Here is a 16,465-nt window from a genome sequence, read left to right as displayed (position 1 = left end):
GAAAGGAAATTTAGCTGCTCCCTGTGAGAAAAAGAAAAGCTTTTTCTCCCAAATCTGCATCTTTCAGCATGTGCTTAATAATTGTTTGGATTGAGTTGTTTAGCACAGCATCATTTATATACAAACATACAGAAAAACATGGAAGCGCCCAACTAGAACAAAGAGAAAACTGTAACCTCATGTTTGCATATGTTTATGTGTTGGAGGTGAGGGAATTTCTGAGGAATCGATTGGAGGGGTCCAGACCTGCTCTCTGAACCCGATTCATGGAGAAGGACAGCTAGATGTGGACGCGGTGCAGACAGCACTTCGCAGCTTCCAGCAGGAGCTCAAAGATGCACAGAGAGATCGAGTATGGCATTTATACCCCTCATATCTCTTTAACAGATGTTAACTTGGATACATAATGTCATTAATACAAAGCCTGGAATTGCATTACTTGTGTAATTTGACCTATTTCTTGAAAATTAGCAAAACATCAATATAAAACCACTCAGGATACACTTCAAGAAATCACATAAGCAAATATTTACTTTGAGAAAATGACAAAAATTTAATGTAACATCCAAAAAATGGCCTACACACTTCATACCGACATTTTCATCACTGTACTTTTCCCACACTGTGTGCTGAAAATATGAACCGCCTCTGTGTCCTGCAGGATGAGGCTCAAGCTCTGGTATTGAGTCTGAAAAGGCAGCTCACAGAGGTACAGGCTGGTCAGGAAAAGAGCAATGCAAGGACACAGCAACTGAAACACACCCTCAGAGAGCTGGAGCAGGGTAAGACTTGTGGGTGTGTGAAATTGAGTTTGTGTATGAGATTTCCTTGGGTCCTTAAATGGCAGGCCTATTATTTATTCATTAATATTAAGGCTTAGTACTCTGTTACTTCGGTTCATTAATAGGTTATTAAATCTCCTTCTTCCCTGGTTCGTAATCTGTGTGTCATCCTTGACTCGACTCTTTCAATTAGCACTAACTATATAAAGTTCTATAATCCAAATGTCATATTTTCATTCTCTGTCCACAGATTTCAGATGATTCAAAACTCTGCTGCCCACTTTTCACTTGCACTTGCTCTCACCAACACATCACACCTGTTCTCAAACATCTTCACTGGCTTCCCAAAGAGTACTGGATTCAATTCAAAAACATCTTCTCACTTATAGAGCTCCAAATAACCTTGCTCCTTTATATCTGTCTGCTCTTCTCCAACTTACCAAACCCACTCACACTCTCAGGTCTTCCTCAGCCAGGCTGCTTACTGTCCTTCCTTCCAGCCTCCACAGTTAACTTTTTCTAGGTCTGCTTCGAGACTCTGGAACTGTCTTCCCCTTCTGGTCCAACATCTATATTCAAATCAAATCTCAAAATATATCTTTTCTCCCTTGCTTATAATATTGCATAAACTTAATGTATTCATGCTCGTTCTGTTCTGTTTGTTAATGTTTTGTATACGGTATCTGTATGTAAATGTCTAAATTTGTCTTTTTAAATTTTTATATGTAACGACTGTTGTAAATTCATATTTCATATATGTTGTAAATTCAAATTCAATTCAACTTTCTTTCAGTTCTTGAAAAGGGCTATATAAATATAATGTATTATTTTTATTATTATTAAATTATTATGGAAATAATATGTCATGAGTGTGAGAAATTGAAGTGTAATAGTAATACTTATACAAAGCATGGTTCTGTAGGCAGTCCTCATAAAGACTATAGTAAAGAGTAATAAGTGTGTGTGTGTATGTGTATTTATGTGTAGGAAAGCATGAATTGGCAGAGCGATTAGAGGGTGCTCAGTCATCCCTCTCTCAGCAGGAGGAAACTGTACGACGAGGAGACAGAGAGAGGAGGATGATGGAAGAGGAACTGTCCAGACTGAAAAACAGCATTCAGGCCACTGAGGCTAATGCCAGAACACTACAGGTTGCACAACCATTAATACAGCCACTGTCTTCTCTCATGAACCTTTAAATATTGGGTGCATTTGATATACTTTTTCTATAGATCCCAAAAGTGTCTAGCATTTCACTGATTAGTGGGATAATGGGGGAGAGTTAGGGTTTGTGGGGGCTATGAGTCAATTATTACTATGAATTCATTATTAATCATAATAGAAATTCTAAGTAACAGGATATTAGTCCAACAGGACAACATGAGACATACTTGAATGTTAATGACAAAATTATATAAGTTAAACACAGAAATAATAAGAAGATTAATACAACGTCTGTGAAAAGAGAGACACTTTGGTAAAACTTTAACAAATATTCATTTTAAGAAAAGCTAGTAAAATAAAAGCCATGTGAAGTTAATATGGAGTAATAATCATGAAGAGATTACTTGAGAAGAAATAGTCAGTCTTTAGTCCATGTTTTAGCATGTTTAGTCCATTTTATAGCATTTCAGTTTAGTGTTTAGCCTCTTGCTCAGTGTTTAGCCCCGTGTCAGTGTTTAGCCCCATGCTCAGTGCTTAGCCCTGTGCTTAGTTACTTATGTTAGTATTTAGCCTTTGTGTTTAGTGTTTAGCCACCTAGTCCTCTGTGTAGCCATCTTGTCCTTTTTGTATAGCTCTGTTATGGTTCCCATGATTATCTCTGTTCGTTTCCTTATTTCACTTTGTCAATAAGTCTACAGCACTTACCTCCTTCCCTGCTACTCGTTCTTCATCCCATGACCCAACCCCTGGCCTCTAGCCACTTTCACCATACTATGTCTCCAACTGATGTACAAATATACATTGAAGCCCATTTGTTATGCAGTTTATGAGCAACTCTCTAATAACTGTGCAGACCACTCTTGACTATATGTTGAGTGGTGGACCAATCTAAGCACATGGTGTTGTGTACAGTGCTGGTATAGTAGTGTTGCTGAGCCATTTCTAGTTTGTGAGTGGTTAACCATGCAAAAATATCCAGCCTAACAGGCCTGTTTGCCAAAAAACTAACCATGAAGATCATGATCAACTGATTATAGTACATCATCAAGGAAGTGACAAAAGTGATAGTTATACTAAAGAGGCTAATGAGTACATACAGATTTCTTCTAAGTACCCATTGTATCATTAGATGTGTATGTGCATGTGTGTGCGTGCATGAGTGCAGGAGAAGCTGGAGCGTGTGGAGGAGTCGGAGGCTGGTCTGAGTGTGGAGTGCAAGAGGCTGAAGGAGTGCTGGGAATCAGCGGAAGCTCGTGTATCCAGGCTGGAGCAGAGTAAGTGCACTTTGGAGGGGGAGCTGCAGCGCTCCCAAATCCGAACAGCTGAGCTGGAAGGGGAGCTGACCTCCTGGCAGGAGAGAGTGACCATTCTGCGGAGGGAGCTGGGAGAGAGTGAGGAGCGCACTGCACTTCTGAAGGTATTTGTATTGTATGATGATCATCAGAAATTTTAGCACTTGATATGCATGCATGTATGTGTTTGTGTTAACCCCTTAATGTCCTTCTGGTTTTTTTCCTGTGTAGTCTCTGTTTTTATTGACTTTGTTTTGGAATGCAAAAAAAATGTGAACTAAGATGTTCAGGCCTGCTGTGCATGGCTTAAACTAAACAATTGCTTTTTTGGCACATATGACCTGTACTCTGAATTACCTCATTTACTTGGGTTGGGAAAAATATTTGTGCATCCAACAAGGCTGAATGTCTTGTCTATCTTAGAGCTAGTTCATTTTATCAGAAGCAAATAGTGTACAGGTATAAACATAACAAAAAGCACGTTACCTTGGGGATTAGAAAGGCGCTATATAAATCTAACCTATTAGAATTGCAGATTCACCACTGGTCAGAAAGTCTTAAACTCTCCTGACTGTGTTACAGGTTGAGAGTGAGCGATCAGCCACAGCTCTGGCCCGTGTAAAGCTGCAAGAGTCTCAGCAACGAGAGAAACTGCAGAACATGACTCTAGTGCTGAGGGAGAGCAGCAGCAGTGCAGAAGGAGCACAGGAACAGGCAGCCCATCTTCAGAGGACTCTTGCAGCAAAGGAGCAAGAGTGCAGGACACTGCAGGTGTGGGAAGTTATGGGGGAGAAGTGGGGTTGTGAGTGATTTGGACACAACATTCCAGCAATCTTAGAAAAGCTTATAAAATGCAGTATATTGGGGGGGGGGGGGACTTAAGGCCCACTGTATATTTCCTCTTGATTGCTGAAGTTTAATTTTGTGTAAAGTTTGAGTATAAATCTATTTAAAACTCCCATGAGGGTGATAGTATTGTGTGTCTTTAAAACAAAATGTTTCAACTAGTTTTAGCATTTTTTATGCTCTTAATTGCACATAGGTGCTCCAAAATATCCAAAATAAAGAAGACACAGAGAGCCCACCCAGTGAGTGGATAAACGTAGTTTTCTTGCTTAGTAATTTGAGTGTGGGTCTTTGTCTACTCTTTGTTTTTTTTATATACATCATGGATCACCTACACAACATCACACACATAAAAACTAGAATGTAAATGTAAAAGTTTGTTTTTCTCCAAAAGTGTTGCTTACATTTAATAAAAAGATTTGAATACTGAGGTTTAGAGCAAGGCTTAGGTGTAGGCATTTTAGTATTGAATAAATTGATCAATTAAAGACTCAAATTATGGTGGTTATACATATATGGAGTGTGGGTGTTTACTGAGTACAGGAATTTACAGGTAAATGTGCTGACAGTGCCTATCTTAAAGCCACTTAGCCTTAAGAGTAATCTAGGTATAAGAGTACCATAGCAAAGTTGACGTGATAATTCATGATTACAGAACACAGCCTTGGGCTATTTAAACCTGACGAGAACACTTTTTGTCTCATTCGTAAGCCAAAGCACTCAAAAGAATTCATAAACAACTCTGAGCTTCTAATATTATCTTATCCTTAACTAACAAACAACCCAATTAAACGCTATTGTGCCTCAACCACACAAACAATCATAAAGCCTCTGATTATGGTCTCATTTTACCTCTTGGCCACAAAATCTTTAATTGAAACCCTCAGTTTAAATCAGGCCTTTGACTGTCTTTGCTCCAGGTGATGTATGCTGTGGGAGCTATGGCTTTATTTTTTTTGGCTTTTTGTTGTGCATCTTTGGTGTGGTAGCATTGCTATAAACTGCCAGAGCAAAATAGTTAGCTCTCTCAGCCCCTCCATAGGACTTTTAAGCCTTTGTTCGAGGCAGAGTTTTTTTTAACATCCTGAGCAAACTAATTCATGGTGTACTTGGAATAAAAGTCCTTTTATTTACCAGAGGTTTGCTCTGGGCTTGTCACATCATGCCAATGAAAAGAAGAAAAAGCTGCCATGGTTCTTAATATACTGTACCAAGAGAGAAGAAAGGACCTTGGTTTTGGAAATCAGTAAAAGAAAAAGAGTCATAGAGTGCTTTACAAAAGAAAGAAGGAAAAATAAGGCACTATATAACAATAAAACATGTGAAGGAAAAAGGAATTGCTTATACATTAACGCTACATAAACATTGCAAACTAAGGCTGTGATGGAATCTAAGCCCCATTCACAATGTGGTACATTAGTTTGGCAGTTGATGAATTTTTTTTATTTTTCTCCCTAAATTAGCTGTTACCAGTTTTACCCATTAGCTTACATTCTTCCAATCACACAGCGCTGCCAAGCTGGGAGGCTGAAGACTAGTACAAGCCTCTTTCAAGCCATGTGATATCAGCCATTGCTTTTTCACAAACTGCAGCTAACACAAGGCATTTGACAGCTTAGCACGCTTGGAGGAGAGTGCTACTGCCCAACTCTGTTATATAAGCTAAAAGACCTTTGTCTTTGATAGCATTGTGTTGTTTGATGGAGGGCTGTCTTGGGAGAATCCCATTTCTTAATTTTACTCCTACTGTTTGTTTTCCACATCTTGCCCTGTAGAACTGAATTCCAAGTTGTAGTGTGTAATTTGAAGATGTTTTGTGAAAACTAAAGCTGCAGGTGCTAAAATCAAGTTGCATCACCTGGAAATTCTGAGAAATTGTCATACTTCTATTATTAATACAGTGGTTATCATGGTTTTAAATATTGAGGTTTGTGGCTTTCCTTGCTTGCTTGTGCATCATCTTGCCAGAGATCAGCCTGTCGTTTGAAGTGTGCCCCTGAAAAATAGGTTTCACCCTAATACTCCTGGTCTCAGAAGGTTATGGTATCACTGGCAATTTAAATTGTAATTGATTGATGATTAGGCCAATGCTTAGTCTGAGTAATTTTTTTTTTGTGTGTGTGTGTGTGTGTGTGTGTGTGTGTGTGTCTGAAACCATACAGGATAATATCCAGTTCCTTAATGCTCCACAATATGTAATGTGTAATATGTAGCTGAAACCTCTACAAAAAATATAATGTATATAATATGTATATATTTATATGACCAAACCTAGAATTTTGGTAAATTCAGGCATATACAAAGATGCCCTACTGAAAATTCTCAATATGTCCACATCTTTTATTTCCTCACATTGCTATGTGTCACACTTTGACTTTAATGGACATTGAAGGAAACAGCTGTCCTTCTCATTGCTATCTGATAATTTCATTGTGGCTGCAAACATGTTCTTAGTAGATATCGACCAACTGCCAGCTTCACAGGTCGGCTTGAAAAATAATTATGCATAGTCAGCTTAAAATTGGTATGCATTGGAAACTAAGTAAAATTAAAGGAAATCTATGTAATAATTTTATAATTACAGCTTCAAAATCATTGTCAGGTCTCACTGTGCGGGAGAACAGTGCCTCTGTCATTGTTACTCCGAGCTCAGCACTGCAGAAACAGAACAATATAACATTTGGAGGAGGGTAGGACCCCACTCCCCTCCCTATTGATTTCCATACAGTGTTAAACATGAACTACACTAGGAGGAGCACCAGGAGCAAAAAAAAGAAAAAGATTACATTAAATAGATCAAAATTAGAATAACTATATAGATATAAACATCTATAAAATTTATTCCAACAAACATTTGTGATAGTGGATGTAGGTCTTATATATGTAAGGATTAGATTTAAGGCTAACGTTAATGTCATTTAAACTTTAGACTATGAACTACAATGCAGAGTTACTATATACTGCAATAGATAGTTCAGTTTAAGCATTTATTTGTTGATTCATCAATTACATCCTTATTGTAATGAATCAATGGAAGGCAAAATTTCATTTTCAGAAGAAGAAAACCAATATTTACCAGTTTTTCTCTTTCTGTACAGGAGCATCTAGACAAGGTGAAGGAGGCTCTCTCTGAGAGTAAGAAGCAGAACCACACTCTGACAAACAGGCTGCAGAACCTGCAAAGGACTCAGGAAGAGTTAGAGCTTAGAGTGTCTGAACTGGACAAACACACTCACAGCCTGCAGGAGGTGAAACAAGAACACACACACACAGAGTATATTTTAAAACAAATATTCAGCAAATCATTAATCATGAGTTACTGTAGCTAACAAGAAATGAGTGCTTATGCCTACTTATTTCTTCCCATACATTTTACATCTGGAATTTTGATCCCTGGTGATGCCTCTGGTTTTTATCGCCATGACTCAAAGTGATCACATTTAACCTCACTCTGTCTTGATTACTCTTCCCTGTTACTCTAGGCTAAATTACAGTTGATGAGAACATTGCTATTATTAATGTTTTAAGTACATTTATTCAATGACATTCCAGTGGTAGGCGCTTGTATCATTATAATTCTTACACAATAACTCTTAGTGTGGTGTTGTCTTGTTCTTGCTGGGGTCAATAACTGAACCCCAGTCTACTTCATGGCGAGCAGTGTTGTTACCCACTATAATTTACCAACATACTGAGTATGTTCTGGATTACATAACTGTTATGTAATATAAAAGGTCCTAAATAAGCAGTACCTCCCTTAAAAGCATTACATATGTCCTGTAGAAGATGGAGGCTGTAAGCAGCAGTGCCCACTTCGATTCCTTCTGATTCACAGCTTCTGAGGCAGAGTGAACAGACTGCTGAGGAAGCTCAGGAAAGCTGCACGCTCGTGGAGAAAGACAGAGTGGAACTTCAGGAGCGTGTGACTGTCCTGCAGAACTCACTAACCAGCCTGCAGGATGACAGGACACAGTTGGAGAAGATCCTGTCTCGACTTGGAAAAGACAAGGCTGCACTCAAGCGCACACTGCAGAAGGTACAGATGAGGATTTGGAAGTGTGTGAGCATAATACAAATATGAAACAGAAAATTCAGATATGTATCAGACATGGTATGTTCAGTCAAAGCCAAAAGTTTACACACGTATCATAACACCACACGTTTTGTGTGTTTCTTAAATTAGTGTATGAAGTTAGTTAAATTAAGGATGGCTATGGTATATCAACAAGATGACATTTCAGAATATTAATCCTCCTGATTTATGAGATCATTTTCTTTCATGAGCCCTTGTCATCAAAATATCCCCACAAAATAGATGGTGCAACCCCCATGCTTCATAGCTGGGATTGTGTGCTTTGGATTAAAGCCTCACTCATTTCCCTCCATACAAAAAGCTGTTTAATAATAAAAGCCTCAGCTATATAACATATATGTGCATTTTGTACATTATATGTTTTTGTGGACGTAAAAAAACAAAATAGATACCAATTCACAATAAGGATACACTAACAGTGCTTAAGGGAATATTAAGTAATAATACAGTAGTAAGCATTACTACACAATTAGTAAAGTAAAAATCAATCATCAAGTAATGATAGAAACAAGAACTAACTTTATTTTAGGATTTTATAATAAAAAGTATGCTAGTTAATGCTAGTTCTTGTTTCCAAAAACCATATGTAACAATCCAGCAGAACATAAAATGTAACCTATATAATATAATGTAAAGTTATTTTCTATCCCTGTAGTGATAAATAAAATATGATTACTTCTGTAACATTATGTAATAAATATAGTCATCTGTGCCCCGGTCAAATGACATATTTTGTTTAAAACACATCCACTATATCCTCTTTATATTTTATATTTACAATTACCATAAGCTTTTGAAATTTAAAATGCAGTTCATAAAAATATGATACGTTTTGTGGTAAACATACGGCCCATTTACTGCTCAGGCACAAGCTACGTGATGTTGTGAAGTTCAGACAGTGTGATGTGTTGAATTTGCTCATAAGACCCTCTGCTTAATGTATTGATTTTTTTATTCACAGCAGATGGGACTGATCAGCGTTTCTCCAGGTGCTCAGCTACTGTTTTCGTGCTGTATCTGTATCTGGTTGGTGTGTATTGTGGAGTGTTGGCTGAAACATTTACATGTCTGGTGATACTGATTCTGTTGCAAGCGTTAAGAGTTTAGCATATGACTGGCCTGCTTTGCTCAAAGCATGAGAGTGTGGTACTTGTATTTCTGTTTGTGTATGTGTCTATTTTCTATTTAAATGACAATTTCTTTTCTGTTTTCATCCAGAATTCTTTTTTTTATTATTATTGAGTGTTTTATTCAATCATCTGTGGGCGCAGTAATCTTCAAAGTTTATGGCTTTTGTTTCTATTTCATTAACAGCCAAACTGACTGATTCATTTATTAATTTTGCTTTTGCATTATACAAACCTTATATAGCTAATAAAATGTATCAATGTAAAATATTAGATGTCAGTCAGTTCTGATAAACTGTAATCACATTTTCAGGACAAAATGCTGAATTTAAACACTTTATTCTAAATTTAACCACTTTATTTTGAATTTAAGCACCATATGTATCAAGACAAATGGGAAATAACTTCAAAACAACAATGAAAAATCTACATAAATAGTTAGTAGTTATTAATTACAAATACAATAAAGGTAAAAAATGATCTCACTTTGATATATATTAAATAAATAAAGCTAGTAAAACCAGCTAGTGGTAAGAGAAATTAAATAAAACAACATTAAAGAAAGTGATTTGGACTTAAAATGTAAATAACTGCGTACAGTGTAAGTGTCAAACTATCCTTTGAGGCAGATCTAGGTATCATTTGTTAGATGCAACAAACATGTTGCATCTAACATCTAAATGTATACTTTAATGTGAACTTTGAGGAAGAGTGACCTAAAATCAAGATATAATAACTATATTCAAATACAATACTTTCTTCTTTACTCTACAAGGTGGAAACAACAAAGTTTCTGAATGTTTGTTGTATTCCTGCTCTTGGTCAGGATGGTTATCCTGCTCAGTTTATACACAACAGTGTTCTGGTCTGATATTTTAAAATATATCTACCATATTAGCAAACTTACCTGCCTTTTTTATTCACAATTTGCTCAGCGTCTGCCCTCATCATCTCACTCACACCATTTCTGTTGCCAGTCCCAAGAGTGATAAATCCGGTATATGATTGGCTGTTGGTGTATCATAGCACATTACCCCATTATTAAGGTTTAAAATTGGTTATTTAAGAGAGCCTGTGTTTGGGGTTTGTTCATAAAACGTTGCTTGTTTGTTATGTGATTTCGTATTTTGCACAATTAAGTAAAAATATCAAATGTTCATGTCAAACATTTTCTTAGCACTGCTGATGACATAAATATTGTGATAATATTGCTATTCTTTTATCATCAAAGACCTATGTAATGCTCACTATATGTGGGTTGAAAGAACATATTAAATACACAGCACATTTCTAGCGCTTTTTGCCTACCAAACATGCTATACAGAGCACATTATTTTGCTATTTACCACACACAAGCATTCAAAGCCAATGGGAATGCATTTGCCTGGTTCACATTATTGACATTTTACAATTCTTACACAGAACAACTAAAATAGCAAAAATAAAACCAGCTGGTTCCCAATAAAATTATATTATAATGTATTTGGGTGGGATTTATCACATTAAAACCTTAACTCTAATTTCAATGCTTGGGGAAAGAACCCATTGTGCTTATAAAGTTTCTACAGTCAGCATGTGGAGATTTAATAACTGTGTGTGCGCCTGTGTGTGTGTGTATGTGTGTGCGCATGAGTGTGTTTGAATTTTGAGGCTATGTTTTATTAAATAATGCAGTAGTTGATGTAAAAGATGGCATTATTGTTAATATTTACATTTTTATACAATTTATTTATGCTTTTTCCATCCCACAGAAGCAAATTTCGGACATGTCATGTCTGGATAGACTGACTATTTTTATGATTAATTAAATGAAATTAGACTCTTAGCATAACCATACCTTTAAATCTAGGTTTCTCTTTTATCTTAGGCTTAGAGAATTCTCATTCAATTTAGATAGTTACATGTATGTGCAGGTGGAGCAGGAGCGTCGGAGGCAGGATGAAGAGGTTGTGTGTGTTGGTCGTCAAAAGGAGCAGCTGGAGCAGAGAGTGTGCTGTCTGGAGCAGGAACTGAGCGAGACACACACAGAAACACAGACTCTAAAGGTTAGGCTGGTTTTTTATGGTGAAACTCTCACACAAAATTCTTGAAACTTACATTGAAGCTTGAGATGCATAATATGAATCATGCTACAATTAATTTGAAACTTGGCAACAGACATAAGCATCTCAAATTTGGGAACCAAACCAATAGCTACACTGAGGCATCTACATATCAAACAAAATCATTTCAAATTGATTTTGCCACATTGGTGGAGAGGAATATAAAACAGCAGATGGTTTTTGTGACGAAGAAAATATCCTGAACAACTTAATGCAAGTGAGGTACTGTTTTTTTTTTAGTTACCTGAGCCATGACAACAAACAAGTTTTTCATATCTTTCATTTCTGTAATGCTGACTGAATTAGACAGCGATTCATTCCATACTATATTTCTATTCATACATATATATATATATATATATATGTATGAATACATATATATATATATACATATATACATATATATATATATATATATATATATATATATATATATATATATATATATATATATATATTGTTTTATGCAACTTTCATTGTTTTTATCTTTTTTTAATCTTATTTTTTGAATAACTGATATTTGAATAACTGTCATTTAACTCAAAACATGCCAAAAGTAACATGAGACCTTCACCATGCAAATCCAGCCTTTGAGGGACAGTGTTAGAAGCATACAGAGCATTCAAGGGAGACAGAGTGACTTAGGGAGAGAGACAGAGTTTAATTCAAATACTTTAAGCCCATACATCAGTATCCAGTCACCTGAAGCTCCTTTCCAGTGAAATCTGAGATGTGAGGAATATACTTCATTAAAATTCCATTTCCCCTCTTAGCTTCCTTTACATATTGGATGTGAATTGGCTACTAAACTGCAGCTCTTTAGAGAAGTGACAGTGTGATATGTATTTTTGTGTGCAGGCCCAACTCTCCCACCTGGAGCAGGCTCATTCGCAGCGCCTTCTGGAGGTGAGTGCCCGCCACAGGCAGGAGCTGGAGCTGGAGACAGAACGGCTGCGGGGGTCCCAGCAGCAGGCCGAGAGAGCTCTGGAAGCTCGGGAGAAAGCCCACCGCCAAAGGGTTCGTTGTTTGGAGGAACAGGTTAGATTGAGACAGCATGGTTCTTCAGCTTGTTTTAATTTTTTTTGTTGTGTGTCGCAGTCACACAGCTCCAGGAACCTGGAGGTTGTGGGCTTAAGTCCCGCTCTGGGTGACTGTGAGGAGTTTGCTGTGTTCCCCTCGTGTCCGCGTGGGTTTCCTCCGGGTTATCTGGTTTCCACCTACGGTCCAAAAACGAATCAGCTGTTTTAAAGTTGGAGACCTTACCTAGGTCTCTGCCCAAAGAAAAATATGTATCTCCATTTCTGTCAATATTTAGTTTACTACATCATTTGAACACAGCAGCTGTCCTTTGAATTGTGTGAATTTGAATTTCATGATGAATGGACTGATGGAATAGAAAAAAAATCTTTTACATTGACTTCCATGCAAACTTAAGAAGATTTTTTTTCCTTTTCCTATGAAGTTACTATTTTGGAAATAAATGTTTTTCTTTGGACACTGACAATATATTAACTGTTAATGAGCTTTCCTTTTCATTTTAAGCCAATGTCTTCCCCTCCGTTAGGATATCTTTGGTTTGGTAAATGAAAAAGACTCTCCGAATGAGACAGGGGTGAGGATATGACATAAGGGCAGGGCCAGGGAGGAACAGGTAAATCAAAACAAGAGCACAGTCAAAGACTGGGGGTAGAACAGGTCAGGACATTACAAAGACTTCAGTGTCGAACACACTTAAACTACCTTTGTGTTCTCAATCTGTGGTCAGTTTCTGACAATAGACCTCCCCTTGGCTAGATATATTTTGGTGGAAGACCACATATGACTTACTGTATCTATAATTCTATACCTATACACTATCTGTAATGTAGTGGTACTCAAAGATAGTGTTGCTAATACAGTAGATGGTAAATCTAGGAAATTATATACAGTACTATAGGTAAGTTTATATTAAGATAGTATACGGCATGTCAAACTCAGGCCCATAGAACCATGAAGGTTTTTGTTTGTCCAGCACTTGTGCTTACACACATATCAACTCACAACATGGTTCATAATTAGCTGATGAGTTAATCCCTTAAACCATAGGCTTATTTCTTAATAGTTAATCTAATAGCTGATTATCCAGGAACTACTATGGAACTACTTAATGTACGCAGTTAGGAAAGTAGATGATGAAAGCCTTTTACCTTTCTGGAGGGGGTTAAAACTGGGAGAAAATAAATCCTGCTGTGGTACTCAAAGAACTGTGTTGGGGTGTGTTTGTTTGTTTCAGGTATGTACACTGAAGGAACAGCTGGAGCAGGAGATGCGACGAAGGCACACATACATGAGCCAGATGTTGAAACCTGGACCCTGAATTTTCCCTTGGCCTAAAATCTGGCCTGCTGTGACAGACCCCCAAACCATGGGTCAGAGGGAACAAGGCAAAGCCCCTCTGTGTCAGCACACACTCCCACTATTGTCCTTCATTCTGTTGACTCCTGGAGCCATGCCAACACAACTCAATGACTGCTCACATGAACTTCCACACAATAAGCAGTGTTGAAGCACACATGCATATACAGTTTTGTATTTATACCTCATCAGGACATGATATCCGGGGTACCAACACTTTCGGCCATGACTGTATATATAGTCATGGCTAAAAGTGTTGGTACCCTGGATATTTTTCCAGAAAATGAAGTATTTCTCCCAGAAAAGTATTATAATTTGGGCTGGAAAAAAATTATTGGCACCTTTTCAAAATCGTGGGTAAATAACTTTATTTCAAGCATGTGATGGTCGTTTAAACTCACTTGTGGCACATAACAGGTGTGGAAAATATAAAAATCACACCTGAAACCAGATAAAAAGGAGAGAAGTTGACTCAATCTTTGCATTGTGTGTTTGTGTGTGCCACAATAAGCATGAAGAACAGAAAGAGGAGAACCGTCTGAGGACTTGAGAACCAAAATTGTGGAAAAATATAAACAAACTCAAGGTTACTCAATTCCCTCTCCAAGGATCTTGATATTCCTTTGTTCACGGTGCGCAACATAATCAATAAGTTTACAACCCATGGCACTGTATTTAATCTCCCTGGACGTGAACGGAAGAGACACATTGATGAAAGGTTGCATTACAGGATAGTCTGTATGGGGGATAAGCAGCCCCAATCAAGTTCCAAAGAAATTAAGCTGCCCTGCAAGCTCAGGGTGCATCAGTGTCAGCACGTACTATCTGGTGACATTTGAATGAAATGAAACACTATGGCAGGAGTCCTAGTTCATGGGTCTTCCAGCAGCATACTTCAAAAAGAAATGAATGGAAACAAAGTGCTGGACAGTTCTGAAGTGGCCTGCAATGAATCGGGATCTAAATCCCATTGAACACCTGTGGAGAGATCTTAAAATTACTGTTGGGAGAAGGCACCCTTAAAGTATGAGAGACCTGGATCAGTTTTCAAAAGAAGAGTGGTCCAAATTCCAGTTGAGAAGTGTAAGAAGCTTGTTAATGGTTATAGGAAGTGATTGATTTCAGTTATTTTTTCCAAAGAGTGTGCAACCAAATATTAAGTTGAGGGTGCCAATAATCTTGTCTGGCCCATTTTTGGAGTTTTGCGTGAAATTGTATCAATTTTGACTTTTTTCCCCTCTGTTTTTTTTTTCCAAGGACACAAAGGAAAGTAAACGTGTGTATAACAAAAAATGTGTAATAATATTTTGGGAGAAATACTTAATTTTCTGGAGAAATCTCAGGAGTGCCAACACTTTCCATGATTGTATGAGTGTGTGTACATATATATTTATATCAATAAGAAAAAAGGTTAGAATAAGAAGAATATGCAGGTATATATATATATATATATATATATATATATATATATATATATAAAACCCTAAATCTACAAAACAAAAAGAAATGATTTTGAGCTCTCAGTTGATAAAATGAACAGTTCTGCGCAAAAGTCAGAGGCCACCCTTCATCTGTTCAAATTCTGGTAAAACAAACAGCCATTAAGTGCTAGATTTTTAAGAAAACATTTCTGGTGAGATTAGGCTTGAGATAATTCACATTCTTAGAGGAAGGATTGGGAAATCACAGGAAAGAAATCAAGTACAAGTAAAATTGAAGCATATAGAGAAAATGAAGCCCCTACCTACTGTGCAAAACCTCAAACCACAAACATTTGACAAAAACTTACAATATTTAAAGAATATACTAAACTGTGAGTGGACATGTTAAATACTAGATAAATACAATTTTATAATTGTTGAGGTTTCTGTGTTTTTCTGTTGTGTTTAGTTTTACTTTCTACTTGCTTGATTATAACATATTCCTAAAGAGGGACTGTGCAATTTTATTTCATTTTCAAACTAGAACAAATTAACAGTAAACTTTGAAGAACATGATTAAACAATATTTAATTCATCAATGGCATTAGGACAAGCGCACTCTGTAACTGACAAAACCTGTTTAGGACTGTTCCAGGACAGAAGGTCTTTGTTATTGTGATTCATCTGTTTGGCCACTATAGGTCATCTTGATTAATGCACTGGTACATTGGTCAGGATTTGAGATGTGAGACATCTAGCGTCCAGGCAGATGAACGTCTGTAACACAGACAGGTGCACGTATTCAGCTATTTTCTCTAACGATGATTCTTAACATTATGAACCTAATTGCAGCTAGGTCAGAATGTGTTAGAGATACCGTACTAAAATTGTTTTAAACATATCTGCCCCAATGCTCTGTAGTGCATTAAGAAACTACAAAACCAATTGATTATTCATCTCAGTTCCACTTTATATAATAATAGTTGCACATTAAAGAGCAAAACAAACACAAAAAAAAACCGCATTCTCTCTGACTTTTGTGCAGCACTCTAGGTTTTATAAAAAGCATTTTAAAAGCACAGTTTGTTGTTCCTGAAATAGGTTATTCATGTGTTTTCCTTGCAGGACAGTTTTGTCCTGAAAATGAAAGAAAAAACAAACACATCACATACCTTGACTCAAAGAAAATCACTTGCAGAACAGTTGGGCTACATGAGCACAAATCCCTTCAGTAATCCTGATCC

At 37.0% G+C, this 16,465-nt stretch overlaps 1 protein-coding gene across 1 annotated transcript in view; it reads left to right on the top strand.

Annotated features, from left to right (window-relative positions):
- crocc2 (ciliary rootlet coiled-coil, rootletin family member 2) overlaps nt 1-13,929 on the top strand; it is a 74,116-nt gene extending 60,187 nt beyond the window's left edge. The window contains exons 28-37 of the mRNA XM_066666518.1: nt 207-352; nt 662-782; nt 1,770-1,933; nt 3,112-3,363; nt 3,821-4,009; nt 7,183-7,332; nt 7,920-8,120; nt 11,218-11,349; nt 12,265-12,444; nt 13,679-13,929. Of these exons, the coding sequence (XP_066522615.1) occupies nt 207-352; nt 662-782; nt 1,770-1,933; nt 3,112-3,363; nt 3,821-4,009; nt 7,183-7,332; nt 7,920-8,120; nt 11,218-11,349; nt 12,265-12,444; nt 13,679-13,762 (1,619 nt within the window). The 3' untranslated portion in view covers nt 13,763-13,929. The remainder of the gene's footprint in view (nt 1-206; nt 353-661; nt 783-1,769; nt 1,934-3,111; nt 3,364-3,820; nt 4,010-7,182; nt 7,333-7,919; nt 8,121-11,217; nt 11,350-12,264; nt 12,445-13,678) is intronic.
- The last annotated feature ends 2,536 nt before the right edge of the window (nt 13,930-16,465 follow it).

Source organism: Hoplias malabaricus, chromosome 3 (assembly GCF_029633855.1).
Source record: "Hoplias malabaricus isolate fHopMal1 chromosome 3, fHopMal1.hap1, whole genome shotgun sequence".
NCBI lineage: Eukaryota > Metazoa > Chordata > Actinopteri > Characiformes > Erythrinidae > Hoplias > Hoplias malabaricus.
Note: the sequence above shows the minus strand (reverse complement) of the source record. Positions and strands in the feature narration are given on the sequence as shown.